This window comes from Papio anubis, chromosome 16 (assembly GCF_008728515.1).
Source record: "Papio anubis isolate 15944 chromosome 16, Panubis1.0, whole genome shotgun sequence".
In the NCBI taxonomy this organism is placed as follows: domain Eukaryota; kingdom Metazoa; phylum Chordata; class Mammalia; order Primates; family Cercopithecidae; genus Papio; species Papio anubis.
In genome coordinates this window covers 6,566,825-6,594,458 of record NC_044991.1, presented here as the reverse complement: position 1 = coordinate 6,594,458, position 27,634 = coordinate 6,566,825, and the positions used below count along the sequence as shown (strand labels likewise).

Below are 27,634 nucleotides of genomic sequence, written 5' to 3'. Positions count from 1 at the left end.
CATTCTTGTTCTATGGCTTTCCTGCTGATAGTTTCTCCTTTTCTCTCTTTTTTTTTTTTTTTTTTTGCTGCTTGTGTCAACCTGACAAAAATGCTCCGTTTAGAAGCGTGTCATTCCATTTGTGGGAAAATTAAACACATTTAAGAGTAAATTAAATTAGGGGACTTGTGATCATTAGTTAAGTAAATTATTTTTTTAAAATGTAATGTACCAAGCATAGCACATGTGGCACGCTCCATAAATATTTGTTAGAATGAATGATAATTTTATGAGCCAATCAAGTCATATATAATGGGATTATTTGGTTCTGGAACTAATGAAGTGACGGTAGAGCAATAAAGCTTCTAAAAAGAATCTCCGTGCTTGCAAAAAATCCAAAAATGGGGGAAGAGGCTCATGCTGGATTTCACCCAAGAGCGAGGCCCGAGGAGAGCTGGGACGCTGTGTCCCAGGAGCTGTCCAAGGGGGCCCTTGTGACTTGGCAGGGGTGACTTTGAAGCCTGAGTTTGTCAGCACTCTGGGTGGACTGGGTCTCGGGGGAGGCCTGCCTTAGCTCGCCTCAGGAGACCAGTGGATACAGCAGGATGTCCACTTGCAGTTTGTGGTTTATGTCATGCCAGACCTGCAGGAGGCCCGGTGTCTCAGCACTTGGCACCTGTGGGACTGAGAGAGGAGTCAGTCTAGCACCAGACCTCCGCTTGGTGGGGGAGGGGAGTGGGAGAGGAGGGAGAGGATAGAGAGGGAGCTGGAGCCCCAATCCCACAGCTTAGGTCCTGGGAAGCCCTATGGGTTCATGCTTGCCTTGAGGGGAGGTTGGACAGCTTGAACAGGGACCAGGAGCCTCGCAATGTGGCATGAGCTTTGCTGGAAGCCTGGGCTCTTTGAGAGGGGTGGGGCTGAGAGCCGCTAGACCTGGCTTCATCCTCCTGCCTGCTTTCCTGTCTGGGGTGTACCCTGGGAAGGGACATAACCTCCCTGAACCTTGATCGCCTCCCCTGTCCAGTGGAGGAAAGGAAGGTACCTGCCTAACTGGGCTCTTGAAAATAATAAATGAGATAATACAAAATCTGCATTAGTTTCCTAGGCCTGACATAACAGAGTACCCCACACTGGCTGGCTGACAGAGCAGTTTATTCTCTCCGAGCTCCGGAGGCCAGAAGTCCAAGATCGAGGTGTCGGCGAGACCTCGCTCCATCTGAAGGCTCCAGGGAGGGATCCTTCCTGACTCTCCTGGCTTCTGGGGATGGTGGGCAGTCCTGGCATATCCTCATTTGTGGCTGTGTCACTCCAGTCAGCCTCCATTGTCACAGGCGTCCCCCCTGCATGCCCCTCTGTGTCTTCCTCTGGTCGTCTTCTCTCTGCATGCCAACATCCAAATTTCTCTCTCCCATATGGACACCAGCTGGGCCCACTGCAGTCCAGTATGACCTCATCTGAACTTGATTTACATCTGCAAAGACCCTGTTTCCAAATAAGGCACATTCTGTAGTTGTCCAGTTCCAGGTGGATGTGGATTTTTTTTGTTTTTTGAGAAGGAGTCTCTCTGTAGCCCAGGCTAGAGTGCAGTGGCGCGATCTTGGCTCACTGCAACCTCCACCTCCAAGGTTCAAGCGATTCTCTTGCCTCAGCCTCCCGAGTAGCTGGGATTACAGGTGCCCACCACCAAGCCCAGCTAATTTTTGTATTTTTCATAAAGATGGGGTTTCACCATGTTGCCCAGGGTGGTCTTGAACCCCTGAGCTCAGGCAATCCACCTGCCTAGGCCTCCCAAAGTGTTGGGATACAGGTGTGAGCCACTGTGCCCATCGGACGTGGGTTTTGGATGGGACACCGTTCAACCCACAGTACCTGGTGCTCAGTTAGTGACTAAAACCCACTAGTTATGGTCACTCTTCTTGTTTTTACTTGCACAGATGAGGGTGTGATGAGGGGGAAATAGCAGCACAGCTGATTGTATCATCTCAATTCTGCACACCGCATGGCTTTTTTTTTTTTTTTTTTTTTTTTTAGCTGGAGTCTTGCTCTGTCACTCAGGCTGGAGTGCAGTGGCACAATCTCGGCTCACTACAACCTCCGCCTCCCAGGTTTAAGCGATTCTCCTGCCTCAGCATTACCGACATCCGCCACCATGCCCAGCTAATTTTTGTGTGTTTAGTAGAGACAGGGTTTCACCATGTTGGCCAGGCTGGTCTCAAACTCCTGGCCTCAAGTGATCCACCCACCTCGGCCTCCCAAAGTGCTAGGATTACAGGCATGAGCCACTGTGCCCATCGGATGTGGATTTTGGATGGGACACCGTTTAACCCACGGTGCCTGGTACTCAGTGACTAAAACCCACTAGTTTTGGTCACTCAGTCACTCTTATTATTATTACTTTCATAGATGAGGGTGTGATGGGGGGAAAATAGAAGCAGAGTTGATTATATCTTCTCAGCTCTGCACACCCTGTGGCCTTTTTTTTTTTTTTTTTGAGAGGGAGTCTTGATCTGTTGCCCAGGCTGGAGTGCAGTGGCACAATCTCGGTGCACTACAACCTCTGCCTCTCACATTTAAGCGATTCTCCTGCCTCAGCCTCCCGAGTAGCTGGCATTACAGACATCTGCCACCACGCCCATCTGATTCTTGTATGTTTAGTAGAGACGGGGTTTCACCACGTTGGCCAGGCTGGTCTCGAACTCCTGGCGTCAAATGATCCACCCACCTTGGCCTCCCGAAGTGCTGGGGTTACAGGCATGAGCCTCTGTGCCCGGCCGCGTGGCTGATTATTACACTGTTCTAGGGAAAGGGGAGGAGGACTTGTTCTTCTCTTTGGATTAATAAAATACCATGAGGCTTGTGTTTGCACAGTGCCCACAGCTTACACACTGACGAGCCCTTTTAGGTTGACTTCTGCTGAGTCATTTCATCCTGTTCCATTTGTCAGTCATAGGGTAAACAGCAGTTTTTCTGACATATACTCCTTTTGAATAAATCCTACTCTGTCAGCCTCGGGAAGTAGAAGGCGCCGGTGTGGTATCCCGAGCTCATTCACAGGGGAGAAGAGATGCCTGTTGCCACAAAACGTGAATGTTGGGTGTCCATTCAGGTGTCACGTACGTGGTGTAGATTGTCTCCGCTTAATGAAAAAGATGCTGTACACCTTTTCCTTTAAAAAGTCTCACTTGGCTTGTTTGACAGGCACAGAAGATGTGTTATTAAACACTTGCAAAGCCTGCTGTCATTTGGTTTTAAACAGCACTTGTCATCTGTGGTGGGGCGTGTTTGCTCAGTATCATGGAAAGGGGATGTGAGGTACCCAGGTGGCAGTTTCTCTACCACGATGCTTTCTCTGCTTGCTTTCAGGAGAAATGTTCTTTCCTTTGTTGTGGGAAGGTGGAAAGGGCACTCCAAAATGCAAGGTGGCTTTTCGTATCAGAATTTTATGGCTGAGACCAGGCATGGGGGCTCATGTCTGTCATCCTAGCACTTTGGAAGGCCAAGGCAGGCGGATCACCTGAGATCAGGAGTTTGAGACCAGCCTGGCCAACATGGCAAAACCGCATCTCTACTAAAAGTACAAAACATTAGCCAGGTGTGGTGGCAGCTGCCTGTAATCCCAGCTACTTGGGAAGCTGAGGCAGGAGAATCACTTGAACCCAGGAGATAGAGGTTGCAGTGAGCCGAGATTGTGTCACTGCACTCCAGTCTGGGCAACAGAGAGACTCCTTCTCAAAAAAAAAAAAAAAAAAGGAAATTTCATGATTGTCACAGGACCATCTTTAGTCCCAAGATCTGAGGCAAGGGAACCATTTTCAACAGGAAACTTTTAAATGTTTGAGCAGCAGAAAGGGAGACTGAGCCAGAAGAACTTGCTAGTGGAAAGATGCTGGAAGCTGGGAGCTTTGAGGTTCTAAAAATCCTGGTGTGTCAGTTCAGGTAGTGGGGCAACCAGAGCTTAGGGTGAGTTACACCTGGTGGGACTTAACGGGATAAATGTCATCTAGTAACCCAGCTACATTAGGCATGAATATCTGGGGAAAAGGTGGAATACACCTGGGTTCTTTGGGTACTGGCCAAGAAGATGTCTCATAGTTTGATGTTGCTCAAGAAGGGAAATAAGCGGGATGGAAAGAGGTCTAATCAGTCGGCTGGAGTGGGGTGATGCGTTCAGTTCATTCCTTCTTAAACTCAGCCAGTTCTCGTTATTCATGGTGGTTTTGGTCTATAAAGTTGCCACAAACACTGAGTTAGCTAATACTAAGCCATCGCTCCTAGGGCAGTACAGGGCTAGGTTCCTGTGAGCCTCTGGTCACATTTTCAGCAACAGATCAATACATAACTTTTTCTTATATATGTTTCTTTTTAAAGACACATTATTTAAAATATATTGTTGATTAACATCAAGCTCACAGCCAATAGCAGTATAACTCCTGCCTGAACGAAGCTTCTCTGACGTGTGCATTCTCTGCAAGGCACACCTCAGCCTTCTTGCACTTGGGAACGCTAGGAATACTCCTCGCCACGTGTGGGGACCCATTTTAAACAGCGTAGTTGGCCAAGATAGTGACTCATGCCTGTAATCCCAGCACTTTGGGAGGCTGAGGCAGGCAGATCCCCTGAGGTCCAGAGTTTGAGACCAGCCTGGCTAATATGAGGAAACCCAGTCTCTACTAAAAATACAAAAAAATCAGCCAGGTGTGGTGGTGTGCACCTGTAATCCCAGCTATTCAGGAGGTTGAGGCTGGAGAATTGCTTGAACCCGGGAGGCAGAGGTTGCAGTGAGCCGAAGTCACGTCACTGCACTCCAGCCTGGGCAACAGAGCAAGACTTCATCTCAAAAACAAAACAAAACAGTGAAGTCACCAACAAAAAGCAGAAAAATGTGAAAACCATGGCGTTAAATAGACCATGAAATGGACACTTGTTTATGATGCGAGAGCTCAGACAAGAAGGCAGAGTGCCCTGTGTTTGACCTCAGGTGGGGACACATCTGGCAACTCAGATTCTTTTTTTTTTTTGAGTGGAGTGTCACTCTGTCACCCAGGCTGGAGTGCAGTGGTACAATCTCGGCTCACTGCAACCTCTGCCTCCTGGGTTCAAGCAATTCTCCAGCCTCAGCCTCCCGAGTAGCTGAGACTACAGGTGCATACCACCATGCCCTGCTAAGTTTTGTACCTTTAGTAGAGACAGGGTTTCACCACATTGGTCAGGCTGGTCTCGAACTCCTGACCTCAGGCGATTCACCCGCCTCAGCCTCCCAAAGTGCTAAAATTACAGGTGTGAGCCACTGTGTCCGGCCAGATTCTTTGCTTCTGTGTGTGTGTGTCCGTGAATGAATGTAGGCCAACGGTATTGATTCTGGGGTTACAAATTTTAGTGAGTAGGTACATTTACACATACAGAATCCATGAATCAAGGTGACTGTACTTTGACATTTGTCGAGCACTGTAGGAGGAACTCACAAACTGTTCCTTCCCTCTGCTCACATACTGCCCAGGATAAGACTTCTGACACCAGAGGTGCAGGGATGCCCCTGCCGCATCTGGCAGTTCTGCAGCAGACACCAGCTGGGTATCCTGCAGTTCAGTTCAATTCTGACACCATCGACCTGGGGAGAGCCTCAAACCCCACAGGTGAGGGCTCAGCCCCATAAGACTGTGCCCTAAAGCAGAGTCCCCACGACTGCTTCCTCGGTTTTGATTAATTTGCTGGGACTCAGAACTCGGAAATGGACCAGGCGCGGTGGCTCACGCGTGTAACCCCAGCACTTTGGGATGCCAAGGCAGGAGGATTACTTGAGGTCAGGAGTTTGAGACCAACCTGGCCAACATGGTGAAACCCTGTCTCTACTAAAAACACAAAAATTGGTTGGGCGTGGTGGTGGGCACCTGTAATCCCAGCTACTCGGGAGGCTGAGGCAGGAGAATTGCTTGAACCTGGGAGGCAGTGGTTGCAGTGAGCTGAGATCACACCACTGCACTCCAGCCTGAGCAACAAGAGCAAAACTCTGTCTGGGAAAAAAAAAAAAAAGAACTCAGGGAAACACTGCACTTGTGCTCCCTGTTCTGTTATAAAGGAGATGGTAAGGGTGCAGGTGAGCAGCAGAGGAGGAGGCACACAGGGTGAGGCCTCAGAGGGCCCCGAGTGCAGGAGTTTCTGTTGCCCTGGAGTTGGGGTACGTCACCCTCTTGGCACCTGGAGGTGTTCACCCACCCAGAAGCTCTCTGTACCCTGTAGTTCAGGGATTTTTACGGAGGCTTCGTCACGTAGGCATGTCTGATTATTAGCTCGATCTCCAGCCCCTCTCCCCTTTCTGGAGGGTGGGGTGGGGGGTGGAGCTGAAAGCTCCAGGCTTCTAATCGTGTCTGGGTCTTTCTGGTGCTCAGCCCCCACTCAGGAGCCTCCAAGAGTCACCTCATTAGAATAAAAGATCCTTTTATCTTCCCGGAAATTCCAAGGGATTAGGAGCTTTGTGTCAGGAACCAGGGTCAAAGACCAAATACTCGAACAAAAGATTCTCCTGGCAGCTGGAAATTATAAGGTTCTTAGGAGCTGTGTGCCAGGGACTGGTTGGCAGAGATCAATATGAATATTTCTTTTTTTTTTTTTTTTTTTTTTTGAGATGGAGTCTCGGTCTGTCACCCAGGCTGGAGTGCAGTGGCACAATCTCGGCTCACTACAACCTCCACCTCCCGGGTTCAAGCCATTCTCCTGCCTCAGCCTCCCTAGTAGCTGGGACTACAGGCGTGCACCATCATGTTGGGCTAATTTTTGTATTTTTATTAGAGATGGGGTTTCACTATGTTGGCCAGGCTGGTCTCAAACTCCTGACCTCAGGTGCCTCGGCCTCCCAAAGTGCTGGGATTACAGGCGTGAGTCACTGCGCCTGGCCCAATATGAATATTTCTTATTATTTCACAAGCACTTGCCGTGTGTCCTGTGGTCTCTGTCCTCAGCGTGTGGTTTAGAGGGTGCCTCACAGGGAGGGTGTGGGGTTAGTGGGGTTGGGGAGTGATTTCTGGGGCACAGTGATCCCCAGGGTGTGTGTGGTTGTCCAGTTCATTCACTCCTCGTGGTTGGCTTGGTGCTGGGGCTCCGCACTCACAGAGGGCATGGTCTGTGCTCCAGGGGATCGGGCAGCTGCTCCTGGTACAGATGAGTCAGGAGGTGATCTCCTCCAGGGCATGTGAGAAGCTCTCAGTGACCAGGCCAGCTGGGATCCCCAGCCGAGCCGATGTGCTCTCTGTTGCCACATTCCGTGTCACAGGCCTCCCCGGCTTCCCATTCTCGGGGCCAGGTGTTCCGTGGATGGGGTGCGGTGCTGCCTTTGATACCAGAGGCCTGGGATCACTTTCCTCCTCGGTTTCTGTGTGGGCAGTGGCTCCCTCACCTGTCTCATGCCCTGCCATGCAAGGGCAGAGGGCTGGTGTTGGGGTGGTGCTGGGGACTGGGGAGTGGAATATCCCTCTCCGTTAAGATGCCCAGGGACCACATGTGTGACGCTGGCCACGCCAGCCAGTCTTCCTTCCTGCCGAGACCACCAGCCCTCGGTGCAGCCAGCCGTATCGCCTGGTTATAGTCACACCGAAGCCCAGCGGTTTGGAAATGTGGCTGTGGGGCCTTGGATCCCTTTTTCTTTCCACGTGTTTTGTGGAGAGGAATAACACAGGCATGCGCCATGCCCAGGTGGAGGCAGTGTTGGGAAAGCAGAAAGGAGCTCAGAGCAGGGAATGTGTGTGGACTCGTGTTTGTTGAAGGGCCTGGCTGAGTTCCCCAGAGGCTGGGGTCAGTGTTCAAGTTCTGATGCTTCAGACCGGGAGGCCCTTGGAGGCCAGAGAACGTGACCTTGAAGAAAGGGCAGTTCTCACCTGTGGGCCTAGGAGAGGTCGTTGGCTTTATGACATTACTCCAGGTAATTATACGTGGTCCATACCTATAATCCCAGCACTTTGGGAGGCAGAGGCTGGAGGATTGCTTGAGCCCAGGATTTGGAGATCACCTGGGCAACAAAGTGATATCCCTGTCTCTCAAAACCAAAAAAACCCCAACCGACCAACCATACAAACAAACAAACAAAAAATAGTTGGATATGATGGTGTGCACCTGTAGTCTCAGCTACTCAGGAGGCTGAGCTGGGAGGATCACTTGAGCCTGGGAGGTCGAGGCCACAGTGGGCTGTGATTGCAGTAATGCACTTCAGCCTCGGTGATGGAGTGAGACCCTGTCTAACAACAACAACAGAACATTAATCCAGATAGTTCTAGGATGAGGGTTCTCAGAGCTAGATGGGCCTTTGCAAGTTCTTTCCATTGATCCCCAGGTTTGGTTGATTGTATGAAACCAAGAGGAAATATACAGGGTTTTTGCGGAGAAAAGAAAATGTCATTTCTTTGGGTTTTACTGTGAATGGTGTTGGGCCATTCAGAGCCTATGTGGGGCCAGCCCAGCCTGCCCCGTGTGCCCCACTGAGACCCTGGAACCTGGGCTTTCTCCCACTGGGCCCCTAGTGCCCACTGACTAGTTGTGGGGTTTTGTGAGGACCCTTCATTTATCTGCTTCATCTTCCCAGATGGATCAGGGTGGTGCCGTAGTGTTGCTGAGGGCTGCTCCTGGGCGGGGCTTCTCAGAAGGAGAAGTCTGTCCAGGAAGATTATATTTTATTACCTTCTCCCTCATCTTATTTATTTTCTGTTTTTTAAGAGACTGGGTCTCTCTATGTTGCCCAAGCTGGTCTCAAACTCCTGGGCTCAGGCGATCCTCCTACCTCGGCCTCCCAAAGTGCTGGGATGCAGGTGTAAGCCACTACGCCCAGCCTCCTACCTCTTTCTTATTTATTTATGGTTTATTTCAATAGGTTTTTGGGGGAGCAGGTGGTGTTTGGTTACATGAATAAACTCTTTAGTGGTGATTTCTGAGATTTTGGTGCACCCATCACCCGAGCAGTGTACACTGTACCCAATGTGTAGTCTTTTATCCCTCACCCACCTCCTACCCTTTCCCTGAGTCCCCAAAGTCCATTGTATCATTCTTATGCCTTTATATCCTCTTAGCTTAGCTCCCGCTTATAAGTGAGAACATCCTTGAGTTACTTCACTTAGAATAATGGTTTCCAGTTCCATCCAGGTTACTGCAAATACCATTATTTTGTTCCTTTTTATGGCTGAGTAGTATTCCGGGGTGTGTGTGTGTGTGTGTGTGTGTGTGTGTGTGTGTGTATAAAATATAAATATAATTTATCCACTCATTGACTGATGGGCATTTGATTGGTTTCACGTATTTGCAATTGTGAATTGTGCTGCTATAAACATGCGTGTGAAGTATCTTTTTTGTCTGATGACTTCTTTTCCCTTGGGTAGATACCCAGTAGTCTCCTACTTCTTTTTAAAGGAAGCCTTGCTCTTTCTTAAAACTGCCCAAAAGAAATGAGAATGGCGCTACAGCAAACATCTATGAGCGCCTACTGTGTACCAGGCAGGTGGCTATGGCGGAATCTACCACATCTTAAAAGTCACCATCCAAGTTATCCTTTTTCTGAAATACTTTGTCTTTCAACTGAATGCTTTGTTTTTAGAGTGTAGCATGTTTGTGACAGCCAGTGAAGGGCCCCAGATGGATTCAAACAGAAGCAGAGTAGAGGGGGATACTGAAGAGCCTGTCTCCCTGTGAGCCCCTTGGAGCTCAGGCAGAAATATTTTAGCAAAAAGGTCGAATCTGTACTTCTCTGGCTTTTAATGGGTTATATTGAAAAGGATGTAACCTGCCTATAAGGTTGTAACTTACATTTGACTCAGTCTTAATTAACTTAACAAGGGGTGCCTCCCCACCCATTATCCCCATACCTTGTACTTATGCATGTATTGACTTTTATCTCACTTTGCTACCTTGAAGGTAGGGCCGTAGTCTTTCTCACCTTGGCACCCCAGGCTTGAGTGATGCCTGGCACACAGTAGGTGCACCACACACATCTGAGTTGAGATCCTGATATACACCCTGTATATGACCTTCGGCCGCCTGTTGATCCCTCACCGCCTCCGTTTTTTCATCTGTTAGATAGGGATGATCATAAGGATTCTTCCTTGCTTGCCTTATGGGGCCTTGATGAGAATCAAATGAAATGATGACATCAGTCCCTTAATTATTTCTCCTCCTCCTCCTTTTCCTCTTCTTCCGTCTTTCATCTTTCATCTTTCTTCTTCTTTCTTTTTCTTCTTCTTAGACCGGGTCTCACTCTGTTGCCCAGGCTAGAGTGCAGTGGAATGATCCTAGGCTCAAGTGTCCTCCTGCCTCAGCCTCCTGAGTAAGTGGAACTACAGGTGTGTGTCATCATATCTGGCTAAGTTTTTGTAGAGGCAGCGTCTCACTATGTTGCTTAGGCTGGTCTCCAACTCCTGGGCTCAAGCAGTCCTCCTGTCTCGGCCTCCCAAAATGCTGGGATTACAGGTGTGAGCTACTGTGCCAGGCCCCCTTAATTTGTTCTGAAAACGGCATGTCAGGAGCTGGGTCTTGGCTGCCTTGCTCTCCTTGTGAAATCCCCTTGCCTGGCAGGTAGGAGGCAATCGATGCATACATGGTGAATGGATGAAATGTTAGTTGCATTACACTGAAGTGGTCTAAACCTGACTCTAAGACGTGATACTAGGCTGCTGATCCTTTTATGATTTTTCAAGTGCATAGTTATTTTCCTTTCAACAGCTAGTCACATTTCCTTTCCTGACTGACCCTCTGTTATTTCTGCCTCCTCCCCCACAGGATTGAGCACCAGTCCCAGGCATCTCCTTGGCCAGTTCACTAGATACACATGTGTCAGGAAGACCCTGTCTTGCCCCAGCCTTCCTTTGTGGGTGGCACTGGACGCTGGGCAGATGGAAAGGCCCTTTCCATGGAGCACTGGGCTGGCGAGGGCCTTCCTGTCTGTGCCCTCATGATGTCCTCACTTGGCTGTCGTGGCATCTCCTGGGCCACGAAGTGCTGTTTGCTGTCCTGGCCTTGGATTCCTGCATCAAGTCTCCCAGCAGGAAAACTGTTAAACCGAAACCAGTGCTGGGGACTGCATCAGAGTTGGGGATCGCATCAGCACTGGGGACTTGGATCAGTGTTGGGGACCTGCATCGGTGTTGGGGACTCACATCGGTGTTGGGGACTGCATCAGTGTTGGGGACCGCATCAGTGTTGGGGATCGCATCAGCACTGGGGACTTAGATCAGTGTTGGGGACCCGCATCGGTGTTGGGGACCGCATCAACGTTGGGGACTTGGATCAGTGTTGGGGACCTGCATCGGTGTTGGGGACTCACATCGGTGTTGGGGACTTGGATCAGTGTTGGGGACCGCATCAGTGTTGGGGACCGCATCATTGTTGGGGACCCGCATCAGTGTTGGGGACCCGCATCAGTGTTGGGGACCGCATCAGCGTTGGGGACTTGGATCAGTGTTGGGGACCGCATCAGTGTTGGGGACTTGGATCAGTGTTGGGGACCGCATCAGCGTTGGGGACTTGGATCAGTGTTGGGGACTTGGATCAGTGTTGGGGACCGCATCAGTGTTGGGGACCCACATCAGCGTTGGGGACTTGGATCAGTGTTGGGGACCTGCATCAGTGTTGGGGACCCGCATCAGTGTTGGGGACTCGCATCAGCATTGGGTGTCTTTTTCTTGTTGCCTCAAGTCCTGGTTTTGACTCGGGATGAAGCCTGGTTTGTGCCATGGGAGTGGAGTGTTGGGGGACGGGGGTGACCGGCGGGTGAGCCCTCACTGCTGATCCTGGCCTCGAATGGGAGAGGGGCACTAGTGCTCCTGGGGGTGGGCCAGGCATGTGCCAGTCCGCTGCCTGCCCCGGAGCCCCCGCCTGGAGCACCTGCTGGGTCAGGACATGGGCCTCCTGTGGGCCTCACCGCTTCCTGCTTCAGCAGAGCTGGGAATTGTCAGTTCACCGAGCAACACCTCCAGGAAGCCAGCCTCGGGAAGGAGCTTCCACGGGGAGTTGGGGGACTGGTAATTGGAATAAATAAAAGCTAATCGTGCTTCCTGGATGCCAGGAACCACTGAAATTCATGGATTCCCACAGCAGTGCATGAGGCTGCTCATTGTTAATAACCCCTTTTTACCGGCAAGGAATCCAGGCCAGACAGGGAGCCCGCCTGTGTCACCTGGTAGGGAGGGGCTGGGCCTGGTGTTATAAACCAGGAGAGGGTGCAGGACGAGGAAAGGGGGAGCAAGTTGCCAGCCAAGGTGGGTACCATGCGAGTCCTGCTTCTCCCCTCATTTGAGGACTTTCCTTTGGGGAAGTGAGCGCTCCCGAGAGCAGCCTCCGTGTTGGGACGGCCTCAGCTTCTGCCTTCTGTGTCCGATATTTGATTTCTGTTGTCGTGGAAACGGGGTGACAAGTGTTCCGTGTGTTAGTGTGTGGTCCTCCCGGCATAGTCGGCACATGGGAGATGCAGCCGGGGTGGCACGTGCCCACGGTGGTGCCACTTCTTGCTGGGGGTCAGGCAGAGGAGACCCAGCTCCGTGCTAGCTTGCAGACCTCCGATCACCTCTCCTGTCTCAGGGCCCAGAGAGCAAAGGCGATGGGAGGTCAAGGTCTGTCGTTCAGTTTTCCTCTGAGCCACATGCGTCTTCAGTCACCCCAGGGGCCTGGGCGTGCCCTTCCTTCCTTCTTTGTGTGTGGGGGTTTTCCTGGGGAGCGGTCGCTCTGGCCCATGAGGCCGTTGGGAGTCAAGACAGAAATAGTGGTCTGTGGTCAGCAAGGAGCTATCGCTGGAAACAGCCCGGTCCTCCCACAGCTTGACCCGCTGTGACCTTCCTCAAAGGCTCCCTGAAGAGGCTTTCCCTTGAAGTGCAAGTCATAGTGGTGCCCCTGCCACATCCCTATATGAATGAGGTGTGTGCCCTGCCTGCCCTCCGACGCCCGTGGCCGTGCTGGTCTGCAGAGCTGCCGCCAGCTGCACCCTCCTCGCCAGTAAGTTCCCTTTGCTTTCTTATCGTTTTCAGCAGGAGCTAAACCCAGGCCAGCCCTTCTTTTCTTTTCTGCTTTATGGCAGAATTTTGTTTTGCAAGAATGGACCCTGGGTGGCCGCTTGACTTTTCCCGGGAAGGTGATGGGGACGTTGGTGTTAGGACGATGGGGAACGGGGTCCAGGTTGTCTCACTGCGGCCCCAGAGGGATGAGGGTCTGACTTATGGAGTGAAGTTTCCAGCACTCTGCTGGGGCGAGTAGATCTTTGGGCCCAGAAGAATGGGATTTGGAACATTCTCAGGGACATGTTGCAATTAAGAAATTCTTTTTTGTAGGGATACCTGATACTGTGGGTCTCTCTCTCTCTCTCTCTCTCTTTTTTTCTGAGATGGAGTCTCACTCTTGTCACCCAGGCTGGAGTACAGTGGCGCAATCTTGGCTCACTGCAACCTCCGCCTCCCAGGTTCAAGCGATCCTCCTGCCTCAGCCTCCCGAGTAGCTGGGATTACAGGTGCCCGCCACCACGCCTGGCTAATTTTTGTATTTTTAGTAGAGATGGGGTTTCGTCATGTTGGCCAGGCTGGTCTTGAACTTCTGACCTCAGGTGATCCACCCACCTCGTCCTCCCAAAATGCTGGGATTACAGGCGTGAGCCACCGTGCCTGACCATGGGTTTCTCTTTAGGTGTCTTCGGTTCTGTGTTTCCGCTCTCAGTGGCCGATCGTGGCCAGTGTCTGGCTTTTTCCCGGTCACCACTGGATATTCTGTCTTGTCTTTGGGAGGCAGAGTCAGTAGAAGGTGCTTTGCACTGGGCATGCCTGGGAGTGAGCCCAGCTCTGCTGTTATTAGCGCCCATCGTGACGGTCGGCCCAGCTGCCTCATGTTCGATTTTTCCTCCTGTAAAATGGGAACAACAGTAGAGCTGATGTGTCCTGCGCTTTCTGTGTCCTAGGGAATATCCTGGCTCCTTAACGTGCTTTGCTCGGTGCTATCCTCCTAAAAACTTTTCTTTTACAGTTGAGTAATCTGAAGCCCAGAGAGGTTAAGTAACCTGCCCAAGGTCACACAGCAGATTGGAACGGGAGTCAGGAGTGTAACCAACAGCCTGGCTGCCTAGTCAGTGCTCTCAACCTCTGCTTGAAGGCTGCCTCCCTGGGCCCTGCTGGGGGACCCAGTAAGATGATGGTTATTCACATTCTCCTGTGTTTCTGATACCAAGCAAACTCCCGATAAATGCTGCTTCCCCCTCTGGTGGAATAAATAATGCACATTTTTTTCTGAGCTCTGCCTGGGTATCCTTAAGGAGAGGGACGCTGTGCCCGGGATGTAGATGAACACGATAGGAGCTGTTTCCTGGAGGAGCTCCCATGCTGACTTTTGCCTTTGATCTTCTGCATCTTTTTCATAGGCTTTCTGTAGATGTGCGGGGATATTTCTAGAGGAGAAACCAGAGGTGGAAGGAGGGGCATAAGGAAATCGAATGCTGGGCATCTCTTAGCTCACATTATCTGAGGCTCTTCAGGGACAATAGACCTTGCAATAAAAGGCAAAAAGGCGATTGCGCACAGAGTGCCTCTTCCTGCACGGTGCCCGGCGGGACGGGATCGATGGGGCTTGGCGGCTGGAGGAGCGCAGACCCTGCCCGCGCCTCCTGGGGCCTGTGCGGGACTTTGCTCACCTTGCTGTTTCTAACCAAGGTGCCAGATTCTCTTCACTCGGGTATATCAGATTTTAACCCTTGAGGCTAGAGCCTTGCCAGGCTTATTCGAAGTCAGTGGCTGCTAGTAGTCACAGGCCTCCTGCCCTAGACCCCAGACCAGGACCCCCCCCACCCCGAAACCTTGGCCTCGTGGAGCAGGAGTCACTGTGAAAGGGGTCTTGGAGCCCAGGATCACTCCAGCAACATTTACCAGAGAGCATCCTGGGGCCAGCGTGGGGTGTGGGGGAGCAGATACTGAGCGCTCTGTCCCCTCCCCTTGGAGAATCTCACAGTACATTAGCATAGTCAAGGCTCTGAGAAGTCCGGCGGGAAAAGACACCTGCTTAGCTTCCCTTCACCTCACGACTCCACCTCGTTGACCTTTGCCTGATTCATGTGAGATCTGTGAACGTCTACACTGCGGGACTCACTTTGGGAGATACTGATGGAGACCAAATAGGTGTACTGCTCATATATCCTCTGCTTCTTCAGGTTCCTTTGCTCAGGTTCCATTGGGCTTCCTAAAGTGCAAACGAATTAAAAAGCCAGAAGAGCTATGCTGAATGTGTTTTCTCTGTCTGAAAGTACAGCCACCCATGAGAGGAGGAGGTCTGCTAAGTTTTCTTCTAGAAAAGGGGTCCCCAGGCTCTGAATGCTTGAGGACCTCATTGGGATCACCGCCTCCATTGTGGGCCGCCCATCCTCCACCCCGCTCCCCGTGGCCTATTGATAACCTCCCAACCACCACCTATGCTCCTGGAGGCCCTAACTGGAATCCCTGTCCTCACCCAGTGAGTTTGTCACCTCCCTCCAAACTTTGTGTCCTCTGTTGCAGTTGAGGACCTGGAAGTCATGACTGGGCTCATTAGTGATGGATGTTTATATTGAATTCTTAACTAAGACAGGGAGGAATCACATCCTAGCTCCATGTTTTACTAGTTGTGGGACCTTGACTTTCCCAAGCTCTATTTTCCTTGTCAGTAAAATGACGATAATCGGGGTAATCCATATCCCTGATCGCCGAGGACCCCTGCAGGCGTCCACACCCGGCCCAAAGCCAGGACCCAGGAAGGGAGATGCAGCTGGGCGGCCTCTTCTGCGTCTCTGCCAGTCACTGGCTTGGATTCTAACGCCCTCCTTCCCTCCCTCCCTCCCTCGCTCGCTCTCTATCAACAGGATCTAAGACCATGAGAACGTTTGAAGGTTTCTCAAATGTCTGTGACTGCCCCACGTCTGTTGTTTGGTGGAAAGGACTTTGTAATTGAACGGAGTCAGTTGCAATGTGAATGTCATGTGGAGCTGCTTTTCCTTGGCAAGTCCTTGCTGCCTGAGCCACAGTTCCCTGATCTGTAGAACTTTCCTTCCCCTGTCCCCCTTTCTGGGCTGTTGGGAGGCTGAGTGAGCTCGTCTTGAGGCCCCCGAAAGATAGCTTCCGTGCCCTGTGGAGCTCAGTCCCCGAGTCTCTGTCCCCACCTCCCAGGCCCTCTCTCACCACCCTTTTGGGTTGGTGAATTTCAAGTTGGGCATCAGATAGGACAAGGGAAGGGGACTGGAGAAGGAAGAGCCCACAGTTTGCCCTCAGGACTTCAGAGTCACTCTTTTTCGTTTGTTTGATTTTTTTCAGATAGAGTCTCGCCCTGTCGCCCAGGCTGGAGTGTAGTGGCATGATCGCGGCTCACCACAACCTCCACCTCCTGAGTTCAAGTGATTCTCCTGCCTCAGCCTCATGAGCAGCTGGGATTACAAGTGCACACCACCATGCCTGGCTAATTTTTGTATTTTTAATAGAGATGGAGGTTTCACCATGTTGGCCAGGCTAGTCTCAAACTCCTGACCTCAAGTGATTCACCCTCCTCAGCCTCCCAAAGTGCTGGGATTACAGGCATGAGCCACCGCGCCCAGCCCAGAGTCACCCTTTATTTTTGTGCCTTATTACACATCTTCCTGCTACAGGACAGCCCAGAGCAACGGGACAAGCTTCTGTCATGAATAAGTCCCCTGCCTACTTGGGGTGTGGGGATAAAGGACAGGACCTCTCTCTCTTCACCCTGCAGGGCAAACTCCTTCAAGACTCAGCTCCAAGACTACCTCCTCCAGGAAGCCTCCCTGGACTACCACACTCCCTCCTGAGCCCCCAGCCTTCTCACATACCTCCCTTATTTGTCTCCTGGGTGCTGGAGCCCTCAGAGCAGGGCCTGTGTCTGAGTCCCCCTGTGGCCCACCCAGTGCCCCGTGCCAGGCCTGACCACAGTGGATGTCATTAAGCAGTTGTTGAATAAGTGAATGAACAGATGCAAACTAGGCCCAATCTTATCAAATTATACTAGAGTAATTGTATAAAAAGCCAGACGTCTTTAAGTGGAGGAAATTTAAAGTTAGAAGTGGGCTGGGCACAATGGCTCACACCTATAACGCTAACACTTTGGGAGGCTGAGGTGGGCGGATCACCTGAGATCAGGGGTTCAAGACCAGCCAGCCTGGCCAACATGGTGAAACCCGTCTCTATTAAAAATACAAAAATTAGCTGGGCGTGGCGGCACATGCCTGTAATCCCAGCTCCTTGGGAGGCTGAGGCAGGAGAATCACTTGAACCCAGGAGGCGGAGGTTGCAGTGAGCGGAGATCACGCCATTGCACTCCAGCCTGGGCGACAGAGTGAGAGTCAGTCTCAAAAAAAAAAAGAAGTGAGTGAATAAGTCCCTACCTGCTTTTGTAGCTCCTGGCTCTTAAAGCTCTCGAATACCAATGGCAAATAAAGGGAACCGAGAGATGAAAGATGCAACTGTCCTGATTTTCTTCAGATGCAGAAATTTCTGTGTAGCTGAGGAGGAAGGGCCTGCTTGCCCCCCTTTGAATTTTGGGGTGTACTTGAGCAGAAGCATTCATTGCTTGGAGAAAGCAGAGGAGACCCCAGAAGCATTTCCCTCAGAAAGGGAGAAGCAGGTAGACCAAGCAGCAGTTCTGGGATCAGCTCTGGGGCCACCTGCTTTTCCCAACTGAGTCTCCGGCAGACTCGGCGGCTGGCCTGTACACAGGAGATCCTCAAAACAGATGAGCGATCATGGTTGGCATTTTTACACTCCCTCCTTTAGTCTGCAGTGCTGGAGGAGGTGTGATTATGGTGTGTATTTTGTGCAGCCATTCGGTGGACACCTATGGAGGACCCGCCGTGGGGCGGGCTGCCGGCCAGGCTCTGAGGATGGAGACGAGGACTCTTAGTCGGGAGCCTCTGTTCAGGTTGAAGACAGTTTATGAAAACATAAGATAACAGAGTGGCCGAGTCCAGGGCAGGAGCCAGGGGTGTGTGAGTGGGGGTCCTGGAAGGGGTCTCTGGAAGCCAGAGGAGTAGTCCTCTGAGGCTGACCGAGGCTCCCAGCAGAGAGATGGGGGCATGGGCAGAAGCCTGCCATGCCAGTGAGCCCTGGCATTTCTGAGCCCCTGCTCGGTTCTGTTGCCTGCACGATGGGCTGGGTGAGCAACGCTGACAGGAGACCCTTGCCTTAGCACTATGTCCCCTGGGCTCTGGCTAGTGACACCTCCTGGCAGCAGCTGTCCACAGGATGCTGGCTACATGCTTGACTGGTCTGGCCATCCCTGCATGGCCCCGCTGTCACTGGTATCTGGAGATTGCACCCGGCCAGAGCCCAGTGGCTTCCCTGCCTGCCACCCTTGGATGCTTCCTTGGGGAGGGAGGGTGCCCTGTTTCCATGGCAACCCTAGGGGAGAGGCCAGGGCCTCAGGCAAGCTGCTGAGCTTTTCACAGCCCTGGGAGTGAGGACCAGGGCAGGCTGAGCCTGGCCTGTGGGGCAGAATTAGCCGAAGAGGATCCCCACTATCCCTGAGGAGAGGAGGGGAATGGGGCGGGGGACATTAGGCAATGCTCACTGCCTTCCCCCAGCCTCCCAGCTGCCCACGGCAGTCCCAGGCCAGGCCAGTGTGGGCGTGGGGGGAAGTTAGAGCCTGGCCGTGTGGTGTGCCAGCATGCAATGCAACAGCCAGGACAATGGAGTCGTCCCCTGCCTTTGGGCCTTTCCCTCCACCCCATCTCGATGTCTGCACTAGGTGAGGAAGCAGAGGATGGAGGAGCCTGGCGGACTCCGGGAGCTCCTGAGACTCCTGAGTCGGTGGGGACAGGGCTTCCCAACCTCAGCACTGAGGGTTCTTGGCTGTGGAGCTCCCCTGGGCATTGCGGGGTGTCTAGGGGCATCCCTGGCCTCTACACACGAGATGTCAGTTGTGACGACCCAAAGTGTCTCTAGACGCCGCTACATACCCTCCCAGTGTGGGGGTGGAGGAATCGTCCCCAGTTGAGATCTGCTGAGCTGAGAGGCTCCCCGGAAGCAGGGGGTGAAGGAAGGGAAGGCTCTGGGCCCTGGGGATGTGGATGCCTGCCTGGAACACACAGAAACGCACACGCATGCATGCCTGCCTACACTCACTCATATGCACACACGTTCACGTATGGATGCACCATGACCCTGAAGGGACACCCCTGCTGCTCTTTTAAACAATCTTTTAACTAGACTATTTTTAGAGCACTTTTAAATTCACAGCAGAATTGAGTGGAAGGTGAAGAGATTTCCTATGACTGCGTAGCCCCACCACGCACACCCTCCCCGTCTATCAACGTCTGCACAAGAGGGTGCATCTGTGGCACCTGATGGACCCGCATGGCCACATCGGGACCACCCAGAGTCCCCAGTTTCCATGAGGGGCCCCTCTTCGCGTTGGACATTGTGTAAGGGCAGGAACCCCATGGTAGCATCATCCAGGGCAGTGTTACTGCCCTGAGATCCCTGTGCCCCACCTGCTCATCCCGGTCTCCCTGTCACTCCTGGCAGCCTCCGCTCCTTTCACTGTCTCCGTAGTTTTGCCGGCCCCACAGGGTCGTGTAGTTGGGATCACACTGTCTGTAGCCTTTTCAGACTGGTTTTTCACTCAGTGAGATGCATTTAAGTTTCCTCCACACCTTTTCACAGTTGACAGCACATTTCTTCTTAGTTCTGAGTGGCTCTTTCTCCATTGTCTGGATGGATCTGTTTGCTGCCTGTTCGCCTCCCAGAGGATCCGCTGCTCTTTGCTGCAGATGCACAGTCCAGGCACTGTGGAGTTGGGATGGAGCAGTCGAGCTGGGATCAGAGCACAGGTCCCTGCCCTGAGGTTGGAGCACTCTGACTGCACCTGGCCTAGGCCTGTGCATTGTCTACACTGATGGCCATGGGGCAGGGGACCTGGAGTGCAAAGCAGGAGAGGATGCCGAAGGGGGTGGGTGGGGCCAGGACTTGGGAGTGTCCGGAAGGAGGACACCTGCCTCAACCCAGGGCTGGTCTGCAGAGGCCAGAGCGCTCAGCCCCTCAGTGCTGGGCCTGTTGTGAGTTTCTCCATGAGGTGGCCCTCTTGGAAAGAGTGGCTCCATAGCAGCTGGGTTGGGGGCCCCATGACAGCTGAGTCCGGGACTCCACGGCAGCTGGGTTGGCGGATGCCTGTTCTTGTAGAGACCGTCACCTCCAGGAATGGCAAAAAGGCAGCCACAGGACACATCCTGTGTCCTCTTTCCAGTCCTCTGTCTTGTAAGCCCGGTCCCCCCCGTGGCCCCAGTCCCCCCTGCCACAAGCCCGTTCTCCTCTCCTCTTTCTGGCCTAGAGACAGGCTCTTCCCTCTGGAGGGTGCAGTCCAGGGGTTCTGGTGAGGTACAGAGCCCAGCCCCCACACAGCAGGAAGGTTTTCCACAAATGCACAGCTCTTCAAGGCCACGCGCAGCTGTGTGTGTGGTGCGTTTTGAAGGGCATTTTGAAGGGCGATGGCACGCCTCCCAAAGTGCTGGCATAACAGGCGTGAGCCACTGTGCCCAGCCCCTGTGAGTTTTTACAAGAGATACTGCAGTAGAGAGAATAGTAGAGTCCTCAAACCCTGATTCAGTCGTTCATGAATTCACCGAGCGCTCACTACTCCTGCGACGCATGTCCTCTTCTTTGCCAGCCTGCTGGTGTGCTCCTGGTGCTTGGTCCACCACAGGTGGGTGTACTTGGTCCAGGAGGCTGATGGTGCTGACCTCTGGGCTGATACTTACTGTTTTTAGTGACTTGAATGACGTCCATGCAGAAGAGCTAGTGCACTATGCTTGTATTTGAAAATGCCCAGGCTGCTGCCTGAGAACCTGGTAGGCCAGTACTTGGAGGGACAGTAGCAGGATCGAGAAGCCATCTGTGTCACATGTTCTTGGGGACAAAGAGGAGACACAGGCTCAAGGAGCAGTGAGGCTTGTGGGACATAGCTGTGTCCAAAAAGGTCAAGCAGTTAGCACATCCCTAGCTACTTCCTGTGAACCCATGAAATCCTCAGGCTGAGGAGGACAGAGGGTGAGGGGATCTGACGCCACACTCAGCCCTTTAGCCAGTGGCTGCTGTGCTAAGCCATTCTGAGAAGCCACCGGTGGAGAACTGACTTCAGGTCTTGCTGACTGTAAGGCCATCCAATTGTTTTTGCACATTGAAAACAATACATTGCACTTTGGGAGGCCGAGGTGGGTGGATCACTTGAGGTCATGAGTTCGAGACCAGCCTGGTCAACATGGTGTAACTCTGTCTCTACTAAAGATACAGAAATTAGCCAGGTGTGGTGGTGGGCACCTGTAATCCCAGCTACTTGGGAGGCTGAAGCAGGAGGATCGCTTGAAACCAGGATGTGGCGGTTGAAGTGAGCTGAGATTGTGCCACTGCACTCCAGCCTGGGGGACAGAGCGAGAGTCCTTCTCAAAACAAACAAACAAACAAACATTTGTCCAAGATTTGCTAATAAGGAACCAACCTCCTCAGACCTTGGTGTCACAGGAGAGGGGCCTGCAGCAGCCTTGGGGCCAGTTGTGATTTTATCCACAGTGTTGGTTAGATGCATCCTCTGTGCTTGTTCAATATTCATTCTGCTTATGTGAACAAAGCCATGTCAGTTTCAGTAACCCTTGTGCCATGGAGCACCCGGTGTGGAGCAGGGCTCGGTAAAACTGGTGCAGAGAATGTTCCAGGCCTTTTGAAATGACGTGGAGTTGCTGGGGCTCTCTTGAGGCTATTAGTTTATTTAGGGCTGCTGTGACCAAATACCACAAATCCAGTGGCTTAAACCAACACAAATCCATTATTTTACAGCTCTGGAGGCCAGGAGTCCTAACATCAAGGTGGCGGCAGGGCCGGTTCCTTCCGGAGGCTCCAGGGGAGAACCCCGTTGCTTGCCTTTCCAACTTGAAGAGGCACCTGTGTTCCTTAGTGCGTGGCCTCTTCCTCTGTCTTCAAAGCCGTCGGCATAGCATCTCCTGATCTTTCTCTGCCTCCCTTATCACGCCTCCTCTAGCTCTGGCCCTCCTGCTTCCTCTTGTAAGGACCCTGTCAATCACATTGGGCCCCCTGCATAATCCAGGCTAATCTCCCGCCCCAAGGTCCTTATCTAATCACATCTGCAAAGGCCCCCTCTTGCCACGTCAAGTCACAGGTTCCTGTCACTGGATGTGGACACCTTTGCAGGGACCACGATCCAGCCTTCCATAGAGGTGGTGACAGATGGAGTGGAAAGTATGTCCTTTGAGTTTTTATAAGAGACACTGCAGTAGAGAGAATGGTAGAGTCTCGAAACCCTGATTCATTCGTTCATGAATTCACTGAGTGTTCACAGAGCACCTGCCTCAGTCCAGGCGTCATGTTGGGAGCGGGGGAGACAGAGCAGGCCACGCATCTGTCCTTTCAGAGTGCTGTAGATGCAAATGCTGTAGCACAGATGCACAGATGTGCCTTAGACCAATAGTGCCTCACAAAGAGAGGAATGGGAATGGGTGTGGGGAGTGGGGAACCTGACCTGCTTTGTGGGGTCACGGAGGGACTCCACCTGCCGTCAGCCCTCCCTCCTTCGTTTGCAGCTGTTCCTCCAAAGGCTCAGTCTCCAGCAGGGGTGTGGGGACCCCTGTGGGCTGTGGAGACCTTTCTCCTTTGCTGCTGTGGGCATTGCATCTGTTCCTGATGGGTAGAGCTGTGTGTGTCCACTGGGGCCCAAGGCAGCACCACTGTGGCTCTTTGAGTATCTCGGGGGGTAACTGAGCTGCCAGAGCCAGAGGACGATGGCTTCCAGCACTCCCCAAAGCCACCTGCTTTTGAAAGGGGCCTGTCTCCGAAGCAGGCCGGGTCCTCCTGTTGGGGGAAGCTTTCATGGCCGGGTCTGTGTCGCTTCTGCAGGGGAGACAGCCGCTAGAGGGCACCGTCCTTCTGGCCTTTCCCACGTCCCCGTTTCTACGGCAGGTGCACAGTAGAGCCTATTTTTTTTTTTCTAATGACTTAATGATTTAATCTTCTTATTTTCTCAGCAGACAATGCTTTGGACTTCCCTGGATACATTGGGACATTACCAATCAGATTAATTAATACAAGTTTCACAACTCGGGAACCAGTGAATGTGCTTCCCCAGACTTAGCTCCTGCATGGCTGTTTCTGCTTCCCTTTATGAAGTGCATTTCTCTACGAGCCTGGCAGTCTCATGGGGCTCGTCTGCTGCTGGAAGCGAGCAGCGGGTTCCATTGTCCCCTGCTCGGTGGGGCTCGCTGTGCAGCTTGCTGGCAAATGGCTGGGCTCGGAGGGGTGGTGACGGTGGCACATGCCAGGGGAAGGGTTGGCATCGTCTTCTGAGAATTGTTTCTTTTGGGCTTCACACCCCGCCCCCACCTTCTGCTGCCTCGAGGCTCTTTTCTCCTTATTATTAACTAGTGACAGATTTCATGACCAGTGACTGAAATCATTTGGAAGTACCCCCTGAAAGCCAGCGTGATGGGTTGGCAGGAATGTGACAGACGCAGCCTCTGAAAATCACAGAGGCAGAGGACTTGCTAAGGGATTAGGTTGAGAATGGTCAGGAGGTGGTGGCTGCTGGGCACTGGAGCTGAGGGTGAGGGGCCGAGAAAACGGTGGGCAAACGGGATAGCTCTTTTGGGGGGCGGGGGAGGCTGGCTTTGGGGATGTGTGTCCAACTATTTGTTCACCGTAAGGTGGGGGCGTTGGGTGGTAGGTTCCAGTGCTACTGAAGGGTGGCAATTGAAGGGAGGAATTAAGCTGGCTGGGTGCGGTGGCTGGTGCCTGTAATCCCAGCACTTTGGGAGGCCAAGGCAGGTGGATCACTTGAAATCAGGAGTTCAAGATCAGCCTGGCCAACATGGTGAAACCTCGTCTCTACTAAAAATACAAAAATTAGCCAGGTGTGACTGTGTACGCTTGTAATCCCAGCTACTCAGGAGGCTGAGGCAGGAGAATCACTTGAATCTGGGAGGTGGGTGGAGGTTGCAGTGAGCCAAGGTGGAGCCACTGCACTCCAGCCTGGGCGACAGAGCAAGACTCTGTCTCATCAACAACAACAACAACAACAACAACAACAACAAGCTGACTCACGTGGCTTTCAGTCTGAGAAACCAGTCAGATCGTCACTTGTCTCTAAAGCATGTATCCTCCTTTGTAGATGAGAAGCTCACCGGCCCCTCCATGCCCCGGTTTCTCGCCCAGGTGGGTTAGATGGTCAACCTGACATTTTGCTGTGCATCTAGAAGTCTTTCTTCCTATTCTCCTTCCCACAGAGGATTCATTTTTCTGTGGTTCTAACATTTTTCTGATCACCCCAGGGACAAAGGCGAAGAAAAGACTGTGTTTCTGGGCCAAGGGAATCATCTGTTTAACATGGGCTTCGGAGCTTTTTTGGTGTTTATACTTCAGCAACTTTTTGTATTTTAGGGACGGTGGCAGGATCGAGAAGTCACCTTTTCAGGTGTTCTTTGGGATAAAGAGGAGACACACAGACTTAAGGAGGGAGGAGGCTTATGGGACACAGCTGTTTCCAAAATGGTCAAGCGATTAACACATCCCTGGCTACTTCCCGTGAGCCCCTTAAATCACCGGGCTGAGGAAGACGGAGGGTGGGGGTTCTGACCCCCTCACACAGCCCTCGAGCCAGCGGCCGCTGTGCTAAGCCATTCTGAGAAGCCACCTGGGGAGAAGTGACTTCAGGTTTAAGGGATGGTGCCCCGAGCCTGCCGCCAAGGTCCCCAGGGAGCAGCCCGATGGCCTGAGCTAGGCCTGCTCTGCGTCCTGCCCTCTGCCACACGGCTGCATTCCAGTGTCACTCGAGTCCCTAGAGGGTCGCTTCTGAGTCCCCTGCAGGCTCCGCAGCTTCCACCCCCTGGGTGGCCCGTCGTTGGTGTGGTTTTCCCGGTTCTGACCCTGGCTCGTGCCCGTGGACTTTGGGAGCCCTTTGCACTGTTTGGAGTCGGTGCCAGGGGGTCAGGCTGTGCCCCCCACACCGTCCTGCAGCCATCTGATGTTTGTGTGGAGTTGGATTCTGTTACATAATCATTCAGCCTAATTAGTGTCGGCTTTAAATGCCCAGGGACCGTACGCAACCGTTTGTGGTGATGCCTGAGCTGTCAGTTCAGGTTCATCGAGATCAGATCCTGCCCGGGTTGTGGTGAGGTGGGTTTCATCTCTAGATTCTCAGACAGTTGCTGACCTGGGGGCATGTGGCCCCCAATATGGCCCAGCCGAGGCTCAGCGAGGCTGCCCAGGGCTCCACATTGGCAGATAAATGCACTGGCAGATAACTCGGGACTCACGCTGGCCTCGGTTCCACTCAGGCCAGCCCTTGTTGAGTGGATGACCCTAAATCACGCCACACTGGAATCCAGCACAGGTGCTGAGGATGGGGACAAAGAGAGAGGAGAGGCCTGATGTTTACCAGTTAACGACTTCTCAGCACTCACCACCTTATTAAGTTCATTGCCACGACAGCCTTATGATCGGGGCCGGTCACTGACCCTCTGCTGAAAAGACTGTAAAGGATTTCAGGAGTTGAAGTGCGTGGCCAAGGTCACGTGGCCTTTCTGCTGGGAACCTCCAAAGCCTCTGTTCCCTCTGATCTTCTGTCTGGACCAGTGCTGACCCTGGGCTGGGGGGTTTGGAGGAGGGGCAGGTGGCTTCTGGAAGGGGCATGGTAGAGGGGATGTTTGTGGCGGACCGTGAAGGTACCAAGTGTTGGTTCCTCTTGCAGAGGTTGCAGAATGTGCTGCTAGGGAGGTGGTCACAGTGTGAGCAAAGGCATGGTGGCCCCTAGCTGTTCTGGGGAAGGCAGGAGGCAGGGTTAAGTTGGAAGGAGCAGAAGAAGGTGCTAGAAAGGTCAGCCAGGCCAGGGGGCAGACAACATGTGATGTGTGGGGGAGGGGTTGCACTTTTATTTTTGGAGTCAAGGGAAGACTGGAGTGGTCTGTGAGCAGAGGAGTGACTTGACAAGGCTGTGTTCTGGGAGCGAAGTCTCGAGACACTGTGGGGTGGGCTGGGAAAGGGCGAAGGTCAGGAGCCCTGAGACCCAGCAGAAGCTGGTGCAGACGCCCCGGCTCTCATAGGTCTAACCCCTGTGGCGGCCTCTGAGGATTCCACCTGATACAACTGGAGGGGGAAATTGAAGAAGCTGACCCACGTGGCTTTCAGTCTGAGAAACCAATCAGATCGTCACTTGTCTCTAAAGCCTGTGCCCTCCTTTATAGACAAGAAGCCCACCGGCCCCTCCGTGCCCCGGTTTCTTGCCCGGGTGTGTTAGATGGTAAAGCTGACATTTTATCATGCACCTAGAAATCTTTCTTCCTATTCTCCTTCCCACAGACCGTGTATTTTTCTGTGGTTCTGACAGTTTCCTGATCACCCCAGGGACAAAGGGGAAGGGAAGACTGTGTTTCTGGGCCGAGGGAATCATCTGTTTAACATGGGCTTCGGAGCTTTTTTTACATTTCTACGTAAGTAACTTTTGGTATTCAGAAGACCTAGTTTCCCTGAGCCGGATGGGCTCCTTCCATCTCGGTGGTCTGTATTTTGGATTCCTGCAGCAGGTGGCTGGTCGAAATGCACACCCCAGGAGGTGAGGTTGGGGGGATGTCAGCTCCGGGGCCGCTTGTACCAGCAAGTCCCTAATTGCGGGCGCACTCCTTCCTCCTGAGCCCATCAGCCTCTGCGTGGCCACATCAGGGCAATTGGGTTCCTGGTGACCCATGACTGCCAGGCTAATGGAAACCTTAATGGAAACCCTCTTTTTCCACCCAATTAAGTGGCTGGAGGTGGGATGCTGTGCGAGAGCCGTCTGTTTCAGTTCCCTGACTTTCTCTTGCAGCAATGATCTATGTAGCTCCATTTGGCCTACATAAGCTTAGCATTTGTGTTCATTCATTCATTCATTCATTCCACAGATATTGACAGAGCCGTTATCCATGTGCCAGGTTTTATGCAGGATGCGAGGCCATGGTCATGAATGGGACCTGGCCCCTGTGCACTCCTTGCAAGGTCGGGGGTGTGCAGGGAGGTGAGCACACCGACAATCACATGATCGGGCAATAGGGTTTGTCCTTGTCATGTGCATGGGGAGCTGTGGGAAACCAGGGGAGGGGCCCGAACTGCACCCAGGGATAGGGGATGTGCAGAGAGTACTTTCCAGACAGCTGGGAAATGGGTGGAGCCAACTGATCTAAAGTGAAGGGTATTTCAGGTTATGAGGACAGTCAAGGCAGAGGGGCAGAGATATGACCTACAGAAGTAGCCTGGAATAGCCTCATCAGATGATGAGGGTGGAAGCATGGGAGCTGCAGCTGGATTGATGAGAGGAGAGGTCCACTCATTCAGAGTCACTGGGCACCAGTATGAAGGGTTTGCGTTTTACCCTCGAGCCGGTGGGAGCTGTGAGGTGTGCCGCAGCTGAGTATGACCAATGCCAGCTTTGTGTATTGGAAGGACTTCTGCATCAGACAGGACTCTCTCAGTTTGCAAAGGACAGAAAGCCCAACTCAAAATGGCTTGAAAGCAAAACAGAATTCACTGTTGCATTTGATAGAATGGTCCATGGGGTTGGATGGCCTCAGGTAAGGCTTGATCCAGCACATAGAAGGTGTTGCTAGATCCTAGATTCTGTTCTCTCCTTCCCTGAGCTCTTTCAATCTGGTGCCTTCATC

At 52.5% G+C, this 27,634-nt stretch overlaps 1 protein-coding gene across 9 annotated transcripts in view; it reads left to right on the top strand.

Annotated features, from left to right (window-relative positions):
* PARVB (parvin beta) overlaps positions 1-27,634 on the top strand; it is a 162,034-nt gene that overhangs the window by 58,132 nt on the left and 76,268 nt on the right. Inside the window, exon 1 of one of the 9 annotated variants that reach the window (XM_009217460.4) lies at positions 12,187-12,936. The exons of 7 other annotated variants lie outside the window; for them this stretch is intronic. In XM_009217460.4, coding sequence (XP_009215724.1) covers position 12,936 — 1 coding nt within the window. In that variant the 5' untranslated portion in view covers positions 12,187-12,935. Of the gene's footprint in view, positions 1-12,186; positions 12,937-27,634 lie in introns of those variants that run through there. One more of the 9 variants, XM_003905677.5, reaches the window with a different exon arrangement.